This window comes from Nematostella vectensis, chromosome 9, assembly GCF_932526225.1.
Source record: "Nematostella vectensis chromosome 9, jaNemVect1.1, whole genome shotgun sequence".
Taxonomy (NCBI): Eukaryota; Metazoa; Cnidaria; class Anthozoa; order Actiniaria; family Edwardsiidae; genus Nematostella; species Nematostella vectensis.
Genome location: NC_064042.1, coordinates 9,507,730 through 9,527,143, shown reverse-complemented (window position 1 = coordinate 9,527,143; position 19,414 = coordinate 9,507,730). Strand labels below are relative to the sequence as shown.

The 19,414-nt window shown below is 38.7% G+C and overlaps 3 protein-coding genes across 4 annotated transcripts; 2 read left to right on the top strand and 1 right to left on the bottom strand.

Annotated features, from left to right (window-relative positions):
- Positions 1-66: 66 nt before the first annotated feature.
- On the top strand, positions 67-7,762 carry LOC5506219 (ubiquitin carboxyl-terminal hydrolase 2). 2 transcript variants are annotated; one of them, XM_048732970.1, is made up of 13 exons: positions 105-1,123; positions 1,470-1,544; positions 1,708-1,764; positions 2,087-2,210; positions 3,058-3,172; positions 3,434-3,547; positions 3,861-3,925; positions 4,886-4,989; positions 5,326-5,439; positions 5,649-5,727; positions 6,127-6,234; positions 6,426-6,552; positions 7,579-7,762. In XM_048732970.1, the coding sequence occupies exons 2-13, from the start codon at positions 1,536-1,538 to the stop codon at positions 7,664-7,666; spliced, it is 1,104 nt and encodes a 367-aa protein (XP_048588927.1). In that variant the 5' UTR covers positions 105-1,123; positions 1,470-1,535; the 3' UTR covers positions 7,667-7,762. The 2 variants fall into 2 exon arrangements, with proteins under 2 accessions (XP_048588926.1, XP_048588927.1); XM_048732969.1 differs by lacking the exon at positions 1,470-1,544 and having other exon boundaries at positions 67-1,123.
- Positions 7,763-9,281: 1,519 nt separating this feature from the next.
- LOC116614019 lies at positions 9,282-12,027 on the top strand. The gene is made up of 4 exons (XM_048732569.1): positions 9,282-9,545; positions 10,448-10,759; positions 11,179-11,286; positions 11,400-12,027. Exons 1-4 carry the CDS (start codon positions 9,488-9,490, stop codon positions 11,498-11,500), a joined length of 579 nt encoding a protein of 192 aa, XP_048588526.1. The 5' UTR covers positions 9,282-9,487; the 3' UTR covers positions 11,501-12,027.
- LOC5506213 (dynein assembly factor with WDR repeat domains 1) lies at positions 11,478-19,411 on the bottom strand. Its single transcript, XM_032374586.2, has 17 exons — positions 19,263-19,411; positions 18,131-18,203; positions 17,723-17,814; positions 17,326-17,378; positions 17,160-17,218; positions 16,416-16,538; positions 15,825-15,864; positions 15,426-15,485; positions 15,022-15,129; positions 14,753-14,859; positions 14,219-14,306; positions 13,976-14,031; positions 13,774-13,847; positions 13,275-13,351; positions 12,636-12,728; positions 12,133-12,202; positions 11,478-11,988 (listed from the first exon to the last, which is right to left on the bottom strand). The coding sequence occupies exons 1-17, from the start codon at positions 19,300-19,302 to the stop codon at positions 11,954-11,956; spliced, it is 1,248 nt and encodes a 415-aa protein (XP_032230477.1). The 5' UTR covers positions 19,303-19,411; the 3' UTR covers positions 11,478-11,953.
- Between the last annotated feature and the right edge of the window lie 3 nt (positions 19,412-19,414).

Here is a 19,414-nt window from a genome sequence, read left to right as displayed (position 1 = left end):
TAGTAGAAAAAGAGAAAACTATTAGCTACACCCCCTCCCTTCCCCATTGTATATCTGTTGCCATGACGTCGTAAGTTGTGGATCACGTGATACAGCTGAACGATGGCGGACAAAACAAGAAAGAACGTCCATGGACGGTTAGGAAAATTGCTGGCTGGTTATTCCTGCACATTCTCGACAAAATACGCCGAAGGAAAACCTCAATCGGCTTCAAATGTCTGTTAGGGCACACGGTGGAGTATCGATGTCCAACTCGAGGTCGTTTGACAGCTATTTATCCAAAGAAACGGCATCTCGCACCACGAGTGAAAGAACTGTAGCACATTCGTCTGTAGCACATTCGTCGACAAGAGCTACGATTTCTCGTCCTACAGGTTCTTATAATAGCTCTTACAGGACTATACCAGGAACTAGAGGTACCAGATCATTACCAAATGGACCGGGACCGCTGCCAAACCGACACAGTCTTAACCACGACTCAAACGATGTGCGGTTTGTGGCCGCGTCCGAACCACACACGACTCGAAAAAGAGAAGAGACACAACGGAATTCTAGTCTTTACGGTGGATCAACTAAATCTAGCTACAGAGAGCCTTTGAGCACATGTGTGAAGACAGATTTCTCCTCTCCGTACTCAAGTTCTAACTCTCGTAGTATAAGCAAAGGTTATAATACCACCACATCGGGTTCAACCACCAGCAGACTCTCCGGAAGGCGGTCGCAATCCTTTTCAAATCTTAATTTAAGTTCAGTTTCAAACTCACATACCTCTACTCGGCCCTATAGGCCAGAAGATTATGCAGATAGTACCTCTCGAGCTACTGGTCTCAAATCACGGACAAAAACAATAGAGAGTTTGCCGAGAGCTAGCGAGCATTCATCTTTTTACATGAGTACCATTCCGAGGGATTACAAATCGCCACCACATGACTCTTTCTCTCGATATAGAAAATCATCGTTTGATGCTAGCAGTCCCGAAAGCTCACCTTCCTCAGATTCAACGTCTTCCAACAGGAAAAGTAAATTTATTCTTGATTACAATGATAACAAGAGAGATCCGATCACCGCGTCCCCTAAATCCCTTAGCAGAAATTCAAGCTCGAGTTTATCGCCAACATTAACGGTGAGTGTTTGCATTTGCCATGTTATCAATGTTTATTACTATACTGGTGTTAGAGTTAACTGGATCTATTTATGAGATCATTAGCTACTTCTGGATATTGGCCATTTTGTCGTCATGTTCGATATTGTACTTGTACAATTTATATAATAAGTTGCACTTGGTTTGTACAGATCGTGTGACAGATGTGTGTACTTATAAGTATAGACTATTTTTAAAACATAATTCCACTGAATGCTTTGAATTGTCAATATGCGATTTCCTAACATCTTTAGTAAAGGGTTTTCAAATCCGAAATATAGATTATATAATATGTAAAGTACTGTCTTTATTAAAGTGTTTTTTACAGAGAACACCAGATATGTATGGTCATTTTCCATCCACAGCAAAACATGTGAGGTTTTGAGACATCACAATGTCTAGGGTTGGTGGATTTTGATAAATGTTACATATTTTTAGAGATACTAATTGACAATTTGAAAGAAATGGGCTGGACATTTAGCCCCACTAACCGAACAGGAAACTCAGCTCAGGCTAAAGTCTGTCATGTAATCAGCCCCTAACAGGATATTGTTGCTGGTTTTTAGCCCATTAGCCGGGACAGCAGCGATGGTTTGGTTGGTCTTCGTAATCTTGGAAATACAGTAAGTTGAATTTTTAAAGTTGCTTTTAAGATTAGGGGATTGTCATCTTACCAAACAAAATTTGCATGGAAAATATGTTGAATCTGTGTTTTTATTGAGTTGACGATTTTCAGATTTAATGCTATTTTAAGAGGATTAAAAGGCTCCAAACAAGATCCAAAATATAAGTGTGACCCCTGTATTTGTTAAGTAACTTTTAACCTTGAATTAGTGTTATCCAAGAACTCTCAAACAAACTGACAGGAGATACTGTATCAATTCTCAGGTGCATAATCTTATTTGTTACTTGAAATTCTGAATATGTTCCTTTTTCTCTTTTCAGTGTTTTATGAACTCTATCCTGCAATGTCTTAGCAGCACATGGCTGCTCACGAATATTGTTCTGAAAGGAACTTATGTCAGCAGCATCAACAAGAAAAGCAGTATGAAAGGTCGCCTTGTACAAGGTACAATGCAACAGTAGGAGGTCTTAGTATTGTCAGACTATAATTTTCACCTAAACAGGACAAGAATCTTTCATGTTGATAGTCACATTTTCTTACAAAAATAGGTGACTTGCACTAAGAAATCATTGTGACCTTTGGGTAGCAAATTGTAAATGCTCCAGCTTTTGGTGGCAAAATAACAACCACAAAAGGCTAAACTTATTCAGCCCTTATACAAATCAGACAGAAGGTGGCTATGTCAAAAAGGGCTTATTTCCCATTGAAGCCCTTTTTTCATGGCTCTCTGGCTTGATGGCTACAGCAGTTTTTAATTTTTGTTTTGGTATGTAAATGTAAACATGTATAATGTAAACTTGATTTTAAGTGGAAGTCACCTGTTGTCATGAATTGCCAACTTTAATTTTAAAAAATATTGCTACTGCTAATATTTTCATATCTGCTGTTCCTAATGTTTTTAATGTGTACAAATAATAGTTAATTCAGATTTGTCGAGCTGAATAAATTTTTTTAGAAAAGTACTTGTTTTTTCACTTTAAAAAGGAAAGCATGAACTATTTAACCTTCATCTTGGCAGCATTTTATGCAATTCATCAATTAATTTACCTTCTAATTAATCACCTGTCACCTTAAAAGACTCCTCACAGTTGAAATGGGCCCACCAGTGAGAGCATGATTATTCAAAATAGCCATTCTTTCCTTTCCATTTTAATGACATATGTAAAGATTTCCATCTATTAACAGTGTTTTCCTCTTTTTTTTCTTGCACCCCAATGTCTCATTTACAAGAAAAATCTGCAAATTCTGCAATATCGAATCCTTGTTTTTTTTTTCTTCTGTTTTTTTCTAGCTTTTGCTGATTTAATTAAATCCATGTGGAAGCATAATGCGACAGAGTCTGCTATCTCGGCCCATGCTTTCAAGACACAGATCCAGAGATTTGCCCCACGCTTTGTAGGATTTAAGTGAGTTATGTTATTTTGTTTCTATTTTGTCCTTGGGGTACCTGGGGAAAGGAGATCAGTGGGTGTAAAATTTTGCAAAAGCCCTTCAGGTACAAAACCATTGCCGTAATTTATTATACAAATTTTTTATATACACACAACTTTATCCAGTACCGGTACTGATTATTTAAGTCTCCCATGTCTGTAATGATTCAGTATGCTTAATAATTCCTTAAATACTTGTAATGAGTTACCATTTACCTTTCACCTTTTTAATTGCAGTCAGCAAGATGCACAAGAGTTCTTACACTTTCTACTTGAGGGCCTCCATGATGATCTGAATAAAGTACAAGAAAAGCCAAAGTACAAGATGTGTGAATTTGACAACTCTCTCTCGTAAGTATATTATTAGAATATATATTCATGGTAGTAAAAACTATGTATGTATATGTAAAATGTATCGTTTGTCATTTATTGTATACACCCCTTCCCCCCTAGGGAATATTTAGCACCACGTGCATGCATGTTAGATAAACACGTGAAAACGAGTTTTAGACACAATGCAAATGTACGGTTTGTTAAGTTGAGTAAAAACCCCTTGGAGAAATTAAATGCGTTCTTTGGGTTGCTACATGTGTGTGTGTTTTGAAAACAAATACATTTTTCTTGTGTGTAACTGTGACAACACCCTTCCTTCATTCTTTTTCAGTGATTTGGAGAAAGCAAAGAAGTCATGGAAGCTTTACATTGAGCGAGATAACAGCTTAATTACAGGTAAAATACTCAAACTGAGGTTGTTAGTAATATACTTAACCATTTTAAAAATGCACAAACAAAACTGCTTTGATTACCTGATAAACTTGAAAATAGTTGGGGGTGATGTGGGTTCAATTCAAACTTCATAGATACCCTTAGAGTTGGGTTTTGTGAAGGAAGAAAGTTTATTCATAGTAAGTATTGAATAAAATAAAAACATCCAAATCTCCCATTCTTGATATGAATGCATGTTTGCACCACTGATCAAAATTGACTTTGTCCACCATCCTTGAACTCTTGTGGTTTCATTTTTCAGATCTGTTTGTGGGTGAACTCTTGTGGTTTCATTTTTCAGATCTGTTTGTGGGTGAACTCGTGTTGTTTCATTTTTCAGATCTGTTTGTGGGTGAACTTGTGTTGTTTCATTTTTCAGATCTGTTTGTGGGTGAACTCGTGTTGTTTCCTTTTTTTAGATTTGTTTGTGGGTGAACTTGTGTTGTTTCATTTTTCAGATCTGTTTGTGGGTGAACTCGTGTTGTTTCATTTTTCAGATCTGTTTGTGGGTGAACTCGTGTGGTTTCATTTTTCAGATCTGTTTGTGGGTGAAATTGTGTTGTTTCATTTTTCAGATCTGTTTGTGGGTGACTTGTGTTGTTTCATTTTTCAGACCTGTTTGTGGGTGAAATTGTGTTGTTTCATTTTTCAGATCTGTTTGTGGGTGAACTCGTGTTGTTTCATTTTTCAGACCTGTTTGTGGGTGAACTCATGTTGTTTCATTTTTCAGATCTGTTTGTGGGTGAACTCGTGTTGTTTCATTTTTCAGATCTGTTTTGGGTGAACTAGTGTTGTTTCATTTTTCAGACCTGTTTGTGGGTGAACTAGTGTTGTTTCATTTTTCAGATCTGTTTGTGGGTGAACTTGTGTTGTTTCATTTTTCAGACCTGTTTTTGGGTGAACTTGTGTTGTTTCATTTTTCAGATCTGTTTGTGGGCGTACTCAAGAGCACCCTTATATGCCTAGAATGCGGCTTCAAGTCAGTCACCTTTGATCCTTTCTGGGATCTCTCCCTTCCTATCCCAAGGGTAGGCAAATTAGTCTCAATTTATATGCATTTTACGTTTATTTAAGGTAATTAGGGACCATTATATCCACACTGCACATTTACATTGTGTGAGTATCACACCCAAACTCAACTCCAAAATTGGTCTACTAAGAATAGTAAGAGAATATTATGATATGTATAGTGCTTACACAGTGCGAATCCTCCCCCCCCCCCCCCCCCCCCGATTGTTGTTTTTTTCTAGTGGCATGAACTCAGCAAGCATTATCATGACATATAGATTGGTAGAGGCTACAGTAGGATTGGTATTATACGTACAGTAATATCAAGCTGGTTAATTTGTTGTTGTTTTGCTCAGAAATCTGGTAGTGGGTACTCAAGTAGCCGGTATACTGGTGGAGGCGATGTGGACATCCGGGACTGTATGGAACTCTTCACCAAAGAGGAAGTACTTGATGGTGATGAGAGACCGGTATGTGCTAGAAAAAATCTAAACTTATTCTCGCAGCTTGGTCTGATTTACTGTCTAACATAAAGAACTTGAAATGGCAAAAAATAAATGCAATGTTCTTTGAAAATAGAAGTTATTTTCCCAGACACCTCAGTTTCTAACTGTATTGGATATTTTCATTTCTGGATAAAAAATACTCCTGGACTGACACCTTATTTTGCTTCTCTCAGACCTGTGAGAAGTGCAAAAAGAAGCGCAAGTCAACCAAGAAATTCACAGTACAGAGATTTCCAAGAATTCTTGTTATTCGTATCCTTGATTATCTGATTTGAATGGAAAACCTCTGTCAATCACCTTCTCTCGTCATCTGCTGGAAATCATATGGATGTGCATCCACCAGAAGGGCAGATCCAAGTTTTCTCAAAGGGAGCACCAATGATACAGTAGTTACAACTAGAGTAGTTTTGTTGATGTATTTTCAGGATAGCCCTTAAACAAAACCTATGTCACAGAAGGTAAAAAAAAAAACTTTAGCCTTTACGTTGATATCTCTCCCTGAGTTTACCACGCATGTGCAGACCACAAGATATGATTTTCTATTCAGTCATCACCACGATAGAAAACCTTCCAGCTGTCTCCATGCCAAGTCTTCTGGTTTAAGTGGCCTTTGTGATGTTATATTTGATGACTACCTTAATTCCTTGTTAGACCTAAAGCGCTTCTCTGGTTATGGTTTTCGATCCAAGCTCCAGACAAATGTTGTGTTTCCTGTTACATCCCCCCAGGAACTTGGTGAATTTGCGGCTGATCCATCAGGTAAAATCCTTTATTCTCTGTTTTTGTTTGCTTGTCTGCTTCTCTTTTGTTTTGTATGTGTTTTGCCAGCCTCTTTTCCTCACTGTTTTCCTGTGAACTTACCTGCTGATACTAAGTGCTGTCTGCTTTGTTTTAAATATTATGTTAACTTTCCTCTTTTCCTTACTGTTTGCCTGTGCATTTACCTACAGAGGGCCAGTCTGCTGTGTACAGCCTGTACGCTGTTTCTAACCACTCTGGGTCAACATATGGCGGCCATTACACGGCTTACTGTAAGCACCCACAGAGTAGACAGTGGCACTGTTTTAACGATTCAAGGTCAGTAGTAACCACACCCAAATATGGCCTTCATCATGAATTATCAAACCCTTCCAGATGCTCAACTCCCCCCCCCCCCCCCCCCCCCCAATTGGCCGCCAAAAATTGGGTCATTTCTTTATAAATGATCATCAAACACTATCCTTGAAACCTATGACTGCTCTAAGCGCTAGGGTGAGGCAAGGCTAGGGTTGGGCACTGAGACCCATGTAGTCCAGACCTGGGACTCTCTTTGCGCTCGACATTCTGGCTCGCATGCGCATGTGCGAACATGTACACCAATCAGCGACCCTCACGGCAAAAGTTGAAATACGAGCGCGCGCAATAACGGACGTGCCAAAGGAGGGTCGATTCCCGCTAGACCTTGTCGAGTGCAAAGCTCTGAAAATCGATCATCGCTAAGTTGAAAAGAATGTTTTGTACATGTGAAGGAATATCAGCGAACTGCTTGGGATTTGTTTTCTATAAAAACGCGATAAAATGTGATTGAAAATCAAACTCCAAAAAAGCGCGCTATTGCCTAAAGCGCGCGCGTGAAAATAACGAAAACGGAAAAGCTCTTTGATTGATATATTTTCCAGACTCTAATTATCATCTGTCCTGTTCTCAGAAAAGATTGACAATCAAGTATTTACCCACGACCAAAATCAGCGTATTGTTTCTGAAATAAACCCTCGCTCGTCCCTTTCGCAGCCATCTTGAACTAAGCTACCAGGCCACAACGCATATATGCGGTGTATTTTCGCGCATGCGCATGCAACCCTCTTTCACGCGAGCCAGAATGTCGAGCGCAAAGAGAGTCCCAGGTCTGGACTAAGACCCATGCAGACATGCTGTAAAAATTTTAGGTATTTCACTAGTGCCCTCCCAGGTTTTAGGAGTGTAAAACATCTCTCACCCAACCCAGAAAAGGGAAAAAAGGAGCTCAAGCACATTACATCGCCGAAGTCTATATACAATACCTACCCTAGAGGACTGTACCACAACCAGGATTTTACTAAACACAGTATTTCTCTTCTGTTTCAGAGTTGATCAGATTAGCTCATCGCGTGTGACCGGGCCCCAGGCCTACATTCTATTTTTTGAGAAGCATGACAGAAAATCATCGTTGTAAAAAGATCTTGACTGCATGTTCGAATGACTTTAATATTGTACATAGTGATCTTCTTACATGTGTTTTGAATTTTGAATATATTATTTATATCATTTTGATGCTTTTGGTTTATTCTGTTTGCCTTTTCGCTGTGCAGGGATCATTAATGGGTGGGGCTTTCCTAGCCGCGCCGCGCGCGTTAGGGGTTCAGCGCAAGTAGAAATAAAATAAATTTCTATGGATGCGTGAACTATACTTTTGCAAATCCCCTATCATGCACGGTTAATTTTTCTTAAAGTGAGAATTTGCCTATTTATTCTTTTTAGCGATGCTGCGCTTGCTGTTCAAAACTATTTTTCTGGAATTTTGGTTTGCTCGATTTCTTTATTTTATTTCTGTATATTTTAGAATTTCGTTACCAGCATATACAGCTATTTCAAATCTGTTGTAACAGGTTTTCAGTAAACAGCCGCAGTCTTATGGTGAAGACCTTCGATGGCGATCTGGATGGTAAAGTTTCTTGCATTATCTATCGAATACACTGCGGCATTTCTTTCTATGTGCCGCGTAAAAAAAAATAAAAATAGGGACAGCAACGCCGACGGCAGAAAACAATTGAGAATTAAAAGAGCCAGACGTGAAATAAACTCTGAAATGGATTATGTTTGATACACTTCAGCCGTTTTTTTTTTTCAAACGACAACGTGAAAACTCCAAGTTCCATGGTGTAGCGCTGTAAATTGTGCGCTGAAAACAAGACTATCCTTGTTCGCTATACTAGAAATAAGATTCTAGGTTTTACAATAGTTTTTTTGGGGGGAATATTCATTTATACATGTAGCGAACAAGGATAGTCTAGTGTTCAGCGCACAGTTTACAGCGCTACACCACGGAACTTGGAGTTTTCACGTTTCATATACATGTATATATATAACACATAAACGAGTGAATTTTATCTAAACTAGTTTAAAATTGAGAAAGTTTGAAAGCTTTTTGGGTCGGAGTCACCGTTTGACACCTCTTACGGGATAGGTGCCAAACCTGCTCTTATTTAGAAAATTATCAGATTTCACTGCCATTCTGATAGCGTTCAACGAAGTTCGTGTCGGCGGTGAAGGATGGCAGAGCTTGAAACAACATATATTACCCATACTTTCTCGCTGTATGGGCGCTTGCGGCAGAGCGCTCTTTTACAACGTTTATTGAAATAGCTGTATAAAGATAGCCTCCCACGCAGGCGTTTTTAGGCAAAAAAAAACGCCTGCGAGGGAGGCTAATATAAAGAGGGTCCCTTAGAATTTTTTTAAGTTTAGAAGCATTTTATGACGTCCTTTACAATTCCAAACTCTCCGAGGCTCTCGTTCTGGAGGGCCGACGAAAACCTCACCGGAAAACAGACAAAAGAATCGATTAGAATCCGTGCTATTCAACGGGCCACTTCCCTAGATTGTAAGTCACATCATCGAAGAAACTTTCAATAGACCCACTCCTTGTACAATTTTAAAAAAAAAATTCCGTTAAAAATCATCGGAGATTTTTGCATAATCGACCGGAAGTAAACTGGTAACAATTACAGATCATCATCCTCAAGTGACGTGATGTTAAGTTTGGGATACCTGTGTTATTTTATACGCTCAGATTAAAGCCCCCTAAGGAGAAATCATCTCCAGAAGTAGACACTATTCCAACAGACGCCAAAAGATCGTCAAACATTCGCTGCCTTTGACCTCTGCTCAAAATTTATTTGTTGTCAACGACGCCATGTCTAAACGGAAATTTTATCCCAACAACTCACTACAAAATGGCGAAAAGCAGCGATTCTGAGGGTAAAAAAACAGTGAAATGCAAGGATTAGCATTCGTTATTTCTGCTGCAGCATATCTCTGGCTAACAGCAACAGGTATACGTATGTCTCGCTTGATTCAGCGGTTGTTTCCTGTTTGCATTTTGGTAGAGGATTATTGGCCCATCTTATTTTAGCGGAAATGCAAGCTTAGGAAAGGTATTCAGACTGTTAATATGTTTATGGGTTTTGATCAACAAGTGAGGGAAGTGAACCGTAACCGTGTCTTGAACAAAATATGGTGACATAATAGAGTAAATTTCATGGATCAATTTTGGTATCCATTAATTAAAGCACTTGAATGGCTTTCTAGTATCCACGATATCCCGCCATAATACTTTTTCATGTCAAGGGAAGTTGAAAGATGTTTTATATGACAATATGTTTTAATTTGAGATAGAGTGGTTTTCAAAAAACCTTGCACCATTATGTAGTTGTTAAAATGTAATAGTGAAGCCAGAACAAAAGAGAAGCAAGACATTACAGTGTAATAGTACTAAACAAACTAAATAGTATTTCACGGGTTTTTGAAAACCACTCTATGGAATTGGTCAACATTTTTATGAATATTAATAGAAAGTTAAATATGTCAGTTGAAGATCATCTAAATAGTGAAGGGGGTAAAATTTGTTCCTGTTACAACGGGATAAGAAATTAAAAGAAAGGCCAAAATTTCTGCACACCTTTTAGCAGCCAAAAATACAGTAAATGTATGAGATGTTATGTAAACTACAGGAGAAAATGCATTGAAAGTCCTTTTTACCCCCCCCCCCCCTATAAAAAAATCCTGGTTACGCCGCTGAACTTAGTGGCCAAAAAAATATATGGGAGGCAAAGAAATCTGTTACCTCCCCTTCAGATATCAAATAGTCGGTCCCTTTGTTTAAGCTTGACCACCATAACGCTAGCTCCCCGTTTCCTCTCAAATAAGAGGCCTGCCTTTAAATATCATTTTTTAGGAGCAAAGTCCATATTTCCGAGAATCCTGAATATCACCATCACCAGCAATACGTCAGTGCATGTCACGTGGTCTTTCCCAGAATACAACATCTCTACAATCGTTACAATCGCCGTGCTTTACAAACAGAGCTGTCAACTGGGCTACGAAAACGTGACAGTGCCTCATGGTAAAGTTGGGAGTGCAGTGGTGACTGGTTTGGAGCCAGGGGAGGTTTATTGTTATAAAGTGGCAGGCGTTTCTAGTAGTGGACGCCTGTACCCCGTGGACTGGGACAAAGCGCCTTGTGCGTTCGAAGACACTGCTAATCTAGGTAAGATTTTATTTCTAAAGTAGAAGAAGTATCACAAAACAGCACACGCATGTACGTAGCCTACCTGTAGCCGCTGACTCGAGAAAGGATCTCGCGAGTCAGCGGCTACACGTAGGCTAGCATGTACGATACTAATACCAATCCTAGGGGCCATTCGTGCCAACGAGGGGAAAGCCCGTCAAATGTGCTACTCCCTCCTACACCAATACTATGACTGTCAGAGACGTCATTATAGCCAGTTAGCAGGCTCGTACCAGGATTGGATGGGGAATGTGGGGCATAGGTATGATATGGGAAAAGTAGTATTTGATGATCCTTCAATAAGAAATGACCAATTTTTCGGCGGCCAAGTGTTCGCGCCTGGTTAGTAACTAGTGACAGGGCCACGGTCGCGATTAGGTATTCCTGGTACTTTGCAGTGATTCCGACATCTCCGTCATACAGCAAGACATCACAGTCATTGAACAATACGAGGGAACCTGTTACGACCGCTGATCCGTCTAAGGCTGAACCGCGAGCACGATCGGGTAAGATTCGTTATTCGCTCACCACAGGGGCCCCCAAGCTCTCACGCTTGTTTTGTGTAAGGGAGGGGAGGGGATAATAATTCCCTGCTCATAAGTACATTGGTTGTTTTCAGGTTCCCATGCTCGTCACGCCTCGCATCACGTGACCTGGCTTTTATTGGTGTCAACTTACTGGCTCACCAAGCACGCAATTAATCATAGAACTCTAGTTTAATTTTTGTAATTAAAATATAATAATATAGAATTATACAAAGGTTTTTTTTTCTATAACGCATTTAGACAGCACTGTCTCAAGCAGCGTTCACATGCAGTTCGCCAATCTAACCCAACGTATCCATGTTCACCATTAGGTCCCAGGGAATTAAATACTTCTCGTTAGTAAATCGCGCGGATCAAATTACGCCGAAGGAGATGTGGAAACAAGAACATCGATGCCCGATTTTGAATGCTGGACGCGCATGACCGCAATTACTTATGGCGGGCTCAGGGTTGCTTTGTAAAAGCCTGATTTGTCTGGAGTGCACGCGCGACAGTTCGGGTGTGACCCGTAGATTGCGGGATCCCATATGTCTATTCAACTAGCGGAGATAAGTAGCTTGTTCCGTTCGTGAATTGCTTGCCGTCATCATTATCATCTTCTTCAACATCACCATTTTATAATATCTCATTATCTCCATAATCGGCAAGTGTTGTCTTTACTTCCTGCAGAACAAAATAAAAAACGAAACTGAAATGGAAAAACGCGTCTTTCCATCTTGAAGAAATCGTTAATGAATTACTTAAAGGTCTGGTGTATCATGGATTAAATTCGTGCCAAAGTTATCAAAGGCCATACGGGTTGTCTACCTGTAATTATGATGTCGCCATCGTAGTTGAAAGCACAGCTGAAGATTTCGTCTGTATGACCCTCAAGAACCTGCTCCCGGTAGGCATTGAACAGAAAAGAACACAATCAAGAAAGGCATGCGCATCATCTGTTATATAATCGCATTTAAGTTCTCCGATAACTCGAATTCGGATAACTCGACTTCCCCGCTCGGGCTCAATCGAACTGGCTTCAAGTTCCCTAAAGACCAATTTTTGGGATTTCAATAGGATAATACGAGCTCATTCAACTTTCTTCGGGGGGGGGGGGGGGGGGTTAAGTTAACGGGGTTACACTGTATAAACGGAAAAAAAACGACTGATCAAGATCGGCGATGAGAAAGAAAAATACATGACCGGATATACATGTTCACATCTTTATATTTTGTTTTGTCAGAATTGGTTGTTTTTGTAAACCTTAATTTTTTTTTATTATTCTAAATAATAAACGACGTCATATACAAAAGCAGAAAGTGTTTCCTAACCTGCAAGCATTTCCCCGTGTTGGGGTCCCAGAGTCGTGCGGTTTTGTCGCTACTAGCGGTGAGCAGGCGAGTACCCTGTGCGTTAAACGTGATCTGTGACAAAGAATAAAACATCAGTTATAGACAGATCCGAGAATATGATTCTAATAATCATTCCGGTCATTCTAGTAATCGTTTTGGTGATTAAAGGGGCAGCGTCATAGTACTGCGCATGTTTGGAGTCAGTGTTTACTGTAGGCTTTTAATTGTCTACCAACAGTTGAACTTAAAGCTGCCAATGCCTTGTTAAAATAATATGCAATATTTTATTGAAAATTATGTTTATTGACCGTTTGTGGTCATTTCCTTTGAATTTAAGTCTGCCACATGTATAACAAAGGCTCATAAGTCAATATATTGGAATTTTGCTGAAATTCATTGTGTCCGGGCCGGAGAGCTCTTGCAAATCTCTTACCATGACACTGCCCCTTTAATTCAGATCGTTTTGGTGATCATAGGGTTGTCCTGGTGATCATTTGGGTGATCAATCAAGATTACCCTGGCGACCATTCTGGTGACCAACCCAATCAATTCATTCCAGATCAACTGATTCTAATCATGTCTGGTTTGTGTGCAAGTGGGAAAGGTGTCATGATGTACCTTTGATATCTCTCCCTCATGACCCTCTAGTTTGGACAGGCAGTGGTGTGTCAGCGCATTGTACACACGTCCGGTGCCTGTGACAAGGGTCACAAAAGAGTTATAAAAGAGTCACTCCTAAACATTAAACATCACAGAATACTGTAAATTATACCAAGTCAACAATTAAAAAATGCACTGTGTTTAAAACCCCAGCCCAGAAAAAAAAATTAACTGTTACAAAATAATTACTCATGAACAAATCCCAAATCAGTATAGGGAAAACAGACAGAACAGGAGTCGAAAGATTCCAACGTTTCGGACTTTACTTGTTGAAATTTCAACTATTGACAAACACACACAGTCATTCTCAAATACCACATTTCAAAAGGCACTGCTACTAAGCTACATAGCGAAGGGCTGGGCGTGTACACCCCATCTGTCTGTACAGAGGCCTTCTTCAGCAAATCCTGGCCATGCTACTTTTAGCCAATTCATCTTTGGCAAACAAAACACTTACCATCAGCTGAAGCAGTAGCAATCAGTTGGCCTGTATAGTCAAATGCCACGTCTAGTACTTCATCATCATGGCCCCTGACGGAGTGAATGGGTTAAAAAGAACACATGAAGGTTGAAGAAAAGAGATATGCTGTATTTCGAAGGAACATCTTTACAACCTATAGGACTTGACAGGTTAAAGTGTGGTAGAAAAGGCAAGTTACCTCAATGTTCCTATGCATTTACCAGTCCCTGCGTCCCATATCTTACATGTTTTATCCTGGAGAAATAACCAGAATTGATAAACATGTGCCAAGAAAAAAACAGTTTAGAGGGATGCTCCGGTCTTCAAGGATTGCCACAATCAGGCATCAAGCTAAATTTTCACATTAAGTTGGTCGAAAGAGTTTAAAGGCACAAAACAGTAGATGAGGTTCATAAAAGTTTATTTGCACCTGAGCCCTTACCATTGATCCAGTGACAATAAAGGAACAGTCGAAGTTGAACTGCGCATTGGAAATCTCTCCTCTGTGACCAATTAAAGTATGCACACGTCTGAAACAGAAAACTCTATCAGGCAATGATATCAGGCTATCAAATTACATGCTTGAGAATCTGGTGCGTTCTTTAATTTTTTTGCAATGGAAATGTGGAACACCTGCATAGACAACTGCACATCTGAGCATGTGACAAGGCCGTAGCAGTTGGTGGGGTACTAGGGGTATGTGTCCCCCCAATATTCACAAAAACAATAAGAAAATGACCAGAAGGGGCATGACTGAGCACCCAAATATTTTTTTAACATTTCTGTATTGTGCCCCCCCCCCCCCCCCCGTAATATTTCAAAGCCTGCTACGGCACTGTGTTAGCATTACTTTGGACTGAAGTAGGAGGCCTGTTATTGCTATGTATTATATAAACAGCTACTAAAATAAGTAACAACCCTTGTCAAACTTATACATGAAAGAAAGGGAGCATTTATACAGGCTTATGAACTCTACCTTCCACTACGTGTGTCCCAAACACTAACAGTGTGGTCAAAAGACCCTGTCAGTAGCTGGGTACCAGTAGAGTTGAATGCACAGGAAATAATCTCTGCTGAATGACCCTGTAAAAATTAAGGAGTGTAATTCACTAATTTATTTCTGCTGTGTACAGTCAAATGATTTTATATCATAACCATAGCTATTTCCAAATTCATCTTTTCTCTTGATGACTACAGTAAAAGCTATATTTTGCATCCTTTTAGAAAACCTGCTATTCTACTTACAGAAAGTGTAGAGATTTCTGCTCCAGTCTGGACATCCCAGAGTTTAGCAGTTGTGTCCATGCTTCCAGTGGCTATGACAGTACTTTGAGGGTTAAATGCTAAGCAGACCTGGAAATGATAATAACCATACCTCAAATTTATTGACAAATTCAGTGATAAAAGTGCAGTAATTAAGCCATTCGTCGTTTAACTGTTCTTTTCTCTTTCAAATCATAATTTAAAAAATGTATAAAATTGTAATTATAATCATCTTGCAGCCTCTTCACCACACCCCTCCATACACTATGATTGCCTACTGCTTGTTACAGGGCCAGTAGAGGGTCCCTGTACCCTTTGAGATTATATCGAGTAAGGTTGGTTTTCTGGACCACACGGGGCATGGATCTAAAATGTACTTCACTTACAATTTCAGCAGAGTGTCCTCTGTAAGTGTGATAACACTTTCCAGTCTCAGCATTCCATAGCTAGAAAAAGGGAAAAAAGATAGTAAGAGTAAGATCTGACAAAAATTCATATAATAAAGATAAAAATTTAATAAACCATTTTATGCTTCTGCACATAACACCCATTTCCACAGTTAATTTAACAAGTTACTCTGAGATAATTTCAATCATGGATAGCAATTTTAGGTTCTCTCTAACTTGACTGTAGTATTTCCAAATGGGGCTGATTGACTCTTTAAGTTATAAGAGTTCATTGGCACAAAAATTCAGTAAGAGTTTGCAACCTCCTTTGAAAAATTCGCTGTTTGGAAGTCTTATTGGAGTAGAGCTTTGCCAGCATCAATGAGTAGTGTACTATACCTTGCAGGTCTTGTCAAAGGATCCAGTTGCTATCTTGTCACTAAATGCAAAGAAAAAAGAAGAAAACAATGTAATATGAAAAAAGATTATTTCTTTTTATTCTTGAATCAGTAATAATTACTGTTATTTTGTAAAGATTGGAAAATTGGATCTTTATTTGTCTGTTATACAAAGTGTCCATAAAATTAAAAAGAAAATTTAAAATCGATGACTAGCATCCTTCTATAAAATCATGTGATTTGGCTCTAGCATGGTCTGATATCCTAAACTCCTGGCCCTGTTACCAGATCACAAGTGCCTTGTGTACAAAATAATAAAAGGGGGGCTCATATAATTGCAAACAATAGATAGACCTCCCTTTCACCATCTCTGCCCCTTATTAGGAACACTACAACCACCCCTCCCGCACCCCTTTGAGTAAGCAATGGCTCTAAGCATGGATAATAGACAGTTGTACTAGACATTACCAGACATATTGAGTGTTGAGTGTGTACTAAAGATTACAAGACTTCAGATTACAAAATTTCAGGCAAAAATAATAAAATTATATAAAAATTATATAATCATTGAAAAAATTTTCTAGTTCCTTACCCATATGGGTTGTTGAATGCTATGGCATATACCACATTTTTGTGTCCTTCAAGCGTCAAGGTCTCCTCACCAGAGGCAGTGTCCCATACTTTACAAGTCCTATCATAGCTCCCTGTGATAAAACTACACAAACAAAACAAGGTCATGGAGCATCCCTAAGACATGGGTGGGCTTTTAACAAGACATAAGACATTGTAAACTTATGTCACACCATTCTGTATATACCCCCTGTGATAAAACAACACAAACAAAACAAAGCCATGGAACATCCCTAAGAAAACTAAAGCCACGCCCTACTACAGCTAATTTCATGGTTCAACTTGAACTGCATATGATTTTGCATAAACCCGCCCCCAAAGGTTTGATTGACTACGCTCTATTCCCAAACAAGACAAGAATCTTGGATCGCTGAGGTCGCGCAACAATGAATTTAGCTTAAATATGCCCTCTACGATAAATCTAAACAACAACACAGGGTTACTGAACATCCCTGACATGGTTTGGGCTTTTAATGAAGACATTGTAAACTTATGTCACAAGCCCCCTGTGATAAAACTACATAAACAAAACAAACTCATGAAACATCCTTAGACATGCACTCTAGATATGGGTGGGGAATTAAAGACATTGTGAACAAGCCAAGCCCAGTCATAGACCCCTGTGATAAAACTACAAAAACAAAACAAGGTCTTGGAAGACACTTAAATAAACAGTAGAAACAGGATTTAAATTCCCTATACCAACCTTGTTCCAGACTTGTTGAAGGCAACATTGGTTAGTGGTAGAATATGAGCTCTGAGAATCTGTAGAAGAAATAGAAATAACATAGATCAGGATGTAGTTTTTAAGTATGGAGAAACAAATGAGAAACATGTACTTCATGTTCATTAGCATCATACCATATCCATACCTTAAAAAGGTAGAAATGTCTATCATCTGTTTCAATTTGTTTTTCTTGAAGACCTGATAAAACTGTTAAGGAACATATTTCCAATCCCCAACATGTACCAAACCCCCCCCCCCCCCCAAAAAAAAAAAAAACTAACCATAAATTTGAAAACCTGGCATGCAAGTAAAATCTCTGATCTTCATAATTAATTCATACTTAATATCAAAATAAATTTATTTGGTTGAGAAAATATAGAGAAATTATATTAATATCAGCATGGTTAGTTGCTAAATTATAACTGTTTTTAACTAGACCTCTTTGACATAAGAATTATATTTAATTAAAACAAACATGGTCATAATTTCAAGCTTCTCTGTGTTGGTATTGTCATCACATTGCTCCAAAATTCAAAGGATACGGATAATGAGTTTGCGCACTTGGTCCAGTCTTGCAGGGGTAATTAGGGGCTCTTTAGCGGATATATCATCCAGTATAGCATCCACGTCAGTGCTGTGAAATATAAATTACATATATATATATTGTAATTGAAACGTGCAGGAAAGAATTGAAAACTGCACCTTTAAGTATGAGTTTTGTTTTCTATATTATAGTGGGGAAATATCAGGGCTGGGTTCCTAGAAAGCAAGTTAACACTAAAACAGGAATAAATGCCCCTTTTATCCAATCAAATGTCAAGATAAATTAATTTATCCCTGGGCTAGAGCTAACCTGCTTTCCAGGAACTGGTCCCAGGTATGTTGAGCTCCTTAATTTTATACCTTGATTTCAAGTCAAGAAGATCAAGCCCAAGTCCTTAATTTCATACCTTGGTTTCAAATCAAGAAGATCAATAGACTTGGTTTTCAAAACACCTGACTGTTCATACTCAAGAATAATCCCTGAAAACAAACAAAAACTAATATTTCATATCTAGTGTTTGCATAAACCAAATAACATACAACACACATATAGTAGTGTAAAATAAACATATGAGTTTGTTAAGAGATCTTGTAAAGTTTAAAAAATTCAAAAATTCCTAGAAAAACTGGAAAGAGGTGAACCCCCCCAACCCAAACCCCTATCAACTTTTTTTTTTTGGAATGACACGACTCAACTTATAATTTGGCACAATATTTACAAACAATACATGAATCATCTTTTCTTTTCTAAGTTAGCCCTTTACCCCCTCCCCCTTCGGAAGTTTTCTCAAAATTTTGGATTTTTTTTAATTTATGAGAGCCCTTAAGTACAAGATAAAGAAAAGTTTTAGTAAAGCGGCATTTACTGTCATTTTCCAACATACAGTGGTTTTACTATGTCCTCTTTGGCATTGACATATATTACTGAAACTAGAAAGTCTAGAGTTAGGGTTACTGGTTGGCATAATCCAAGAAAATATATATATGAATTCTTATATTACAATTTTGAGAAGTGCATACTTCAGGGGAAATAATCTTGTTTATAACAAAACAATCCAAACAAGACATTTACCATTTTACTGATCAGAAGTAAGAAGTATAGACAATATGGGTTAGGAAATTACAAAAATAAATTCATCCTACAAAAAACAGGCACTATGTCCAGGGTAGACAGTAAGCCAAACCACCAAAATGATTTCCTTTAACCTTAGATACTATGACTGCATTCGCTTGGTTACAGTGGAACAGTTACTGTTTAGCGTCTAAATGGGATAGATGGCAGCGGGAATCATTAACACCAAAAACTTTAAACACTTACACAACAGCCTTTTAAAAATTCAACCCCGATACCAACAGAAAAAAATATATACATAACAAAATCATATTCGCTGATATTCAGTCAGAATACGCCTGGACAGAAAACGAATCCCTTCAAATTTGTGGTTGTGTTTGTTTACCGGTGCTAGAGCACCCAACAACAAAAATAATTTATCCCAAGCAAGGTCTATAAAAATCATTGCACAACAAAGCACTACTTACCAGGCGGATAATAACGCAGCAAGAACTTTTTAAGGCGCATTTTTAGGGGTGGAAGTTGCTCTGAATGTGAAAAAGTTTATCAGAGAAACTCCAGTGGAATTCCAATATGGCGCGCGCCAGACAGCCCCGCGCATGCGCATGGCACAGCAGCC

What these genes read in the sequence shown, in the direction of transcription:
- LOC5506219 (XM_048732969.1), top strand. Translation starts at nt 215, where the DNA reads ATGTCTGTTAGGGCACACGGTGGAGTATCGATGTCCAACTCGAGGTCG. An exon ending in GAATTTGACAACTCTCTCTC is followed by an intron (nt 3,548 to 3,860) that starts GTAAGTATATTA and finishes ATTCTTTTTCAG; the next exon opens with TGATTTGGAGAAAGCAAAGA. An exon ending in AGATAACAGCTTAATTACAG is followed by an intron (nt 3,926 to 4,885) that starts GTAAAATACTCA and finishes TTCATTTTTCAG; the next exon opens with ATCTGTTTGTGGGCGTACTC.
- LOC116614019 (XM_048732569.1), top strand. Translation starts at nt 9,488, where the DNA reads ATGCAAGGATTAGCATTCGTTATTTCTGCTGCAGCATATCTCTGGCTA. An exon ending in CGAAGACACTGCTAATCTAG is followed by an intron (nt 10,760 to 11,178) that starts GTAAGATTTTAT and finishes GGTACTTTGCAG; the next exon opens with TGATTCCGACATCTCCGTCA. An exon ending in TGAACCGCGAGCACGATCGG is followed by an intron (nt 11,287 to 11,399) that starts GTAAGATTCGTT and finishes GGTTGTTTTCAG; the next exon opens with GTTCCCATGCTCGTCACGCC.
- LOC5506213 (XM_032374586.2), bottom strand. Translation starts at nt 19,302, where the DNA reads ATGCGCCTTAAAAAGTTCTTGCTGCGTTATTATCCGCCTG. An exon ending in TTCAACAAGTCTGGAACAAG is followed by an intron (nt 16,539 to 17,159) that starts GTTGGTATAGGG and finishes TTGTTTGTGTAG; the next exon opens with TTTTATCACAGGGAGCTATG. An exon ending in GCATTCAACAACCCATATGG is followed by an intron (nt 15,865 to 16,415) that starts GTAAGGAACTAG and finishes CTTTGCATTTAG; the next exon opens with TGACAAGATAGCAACTGGAT.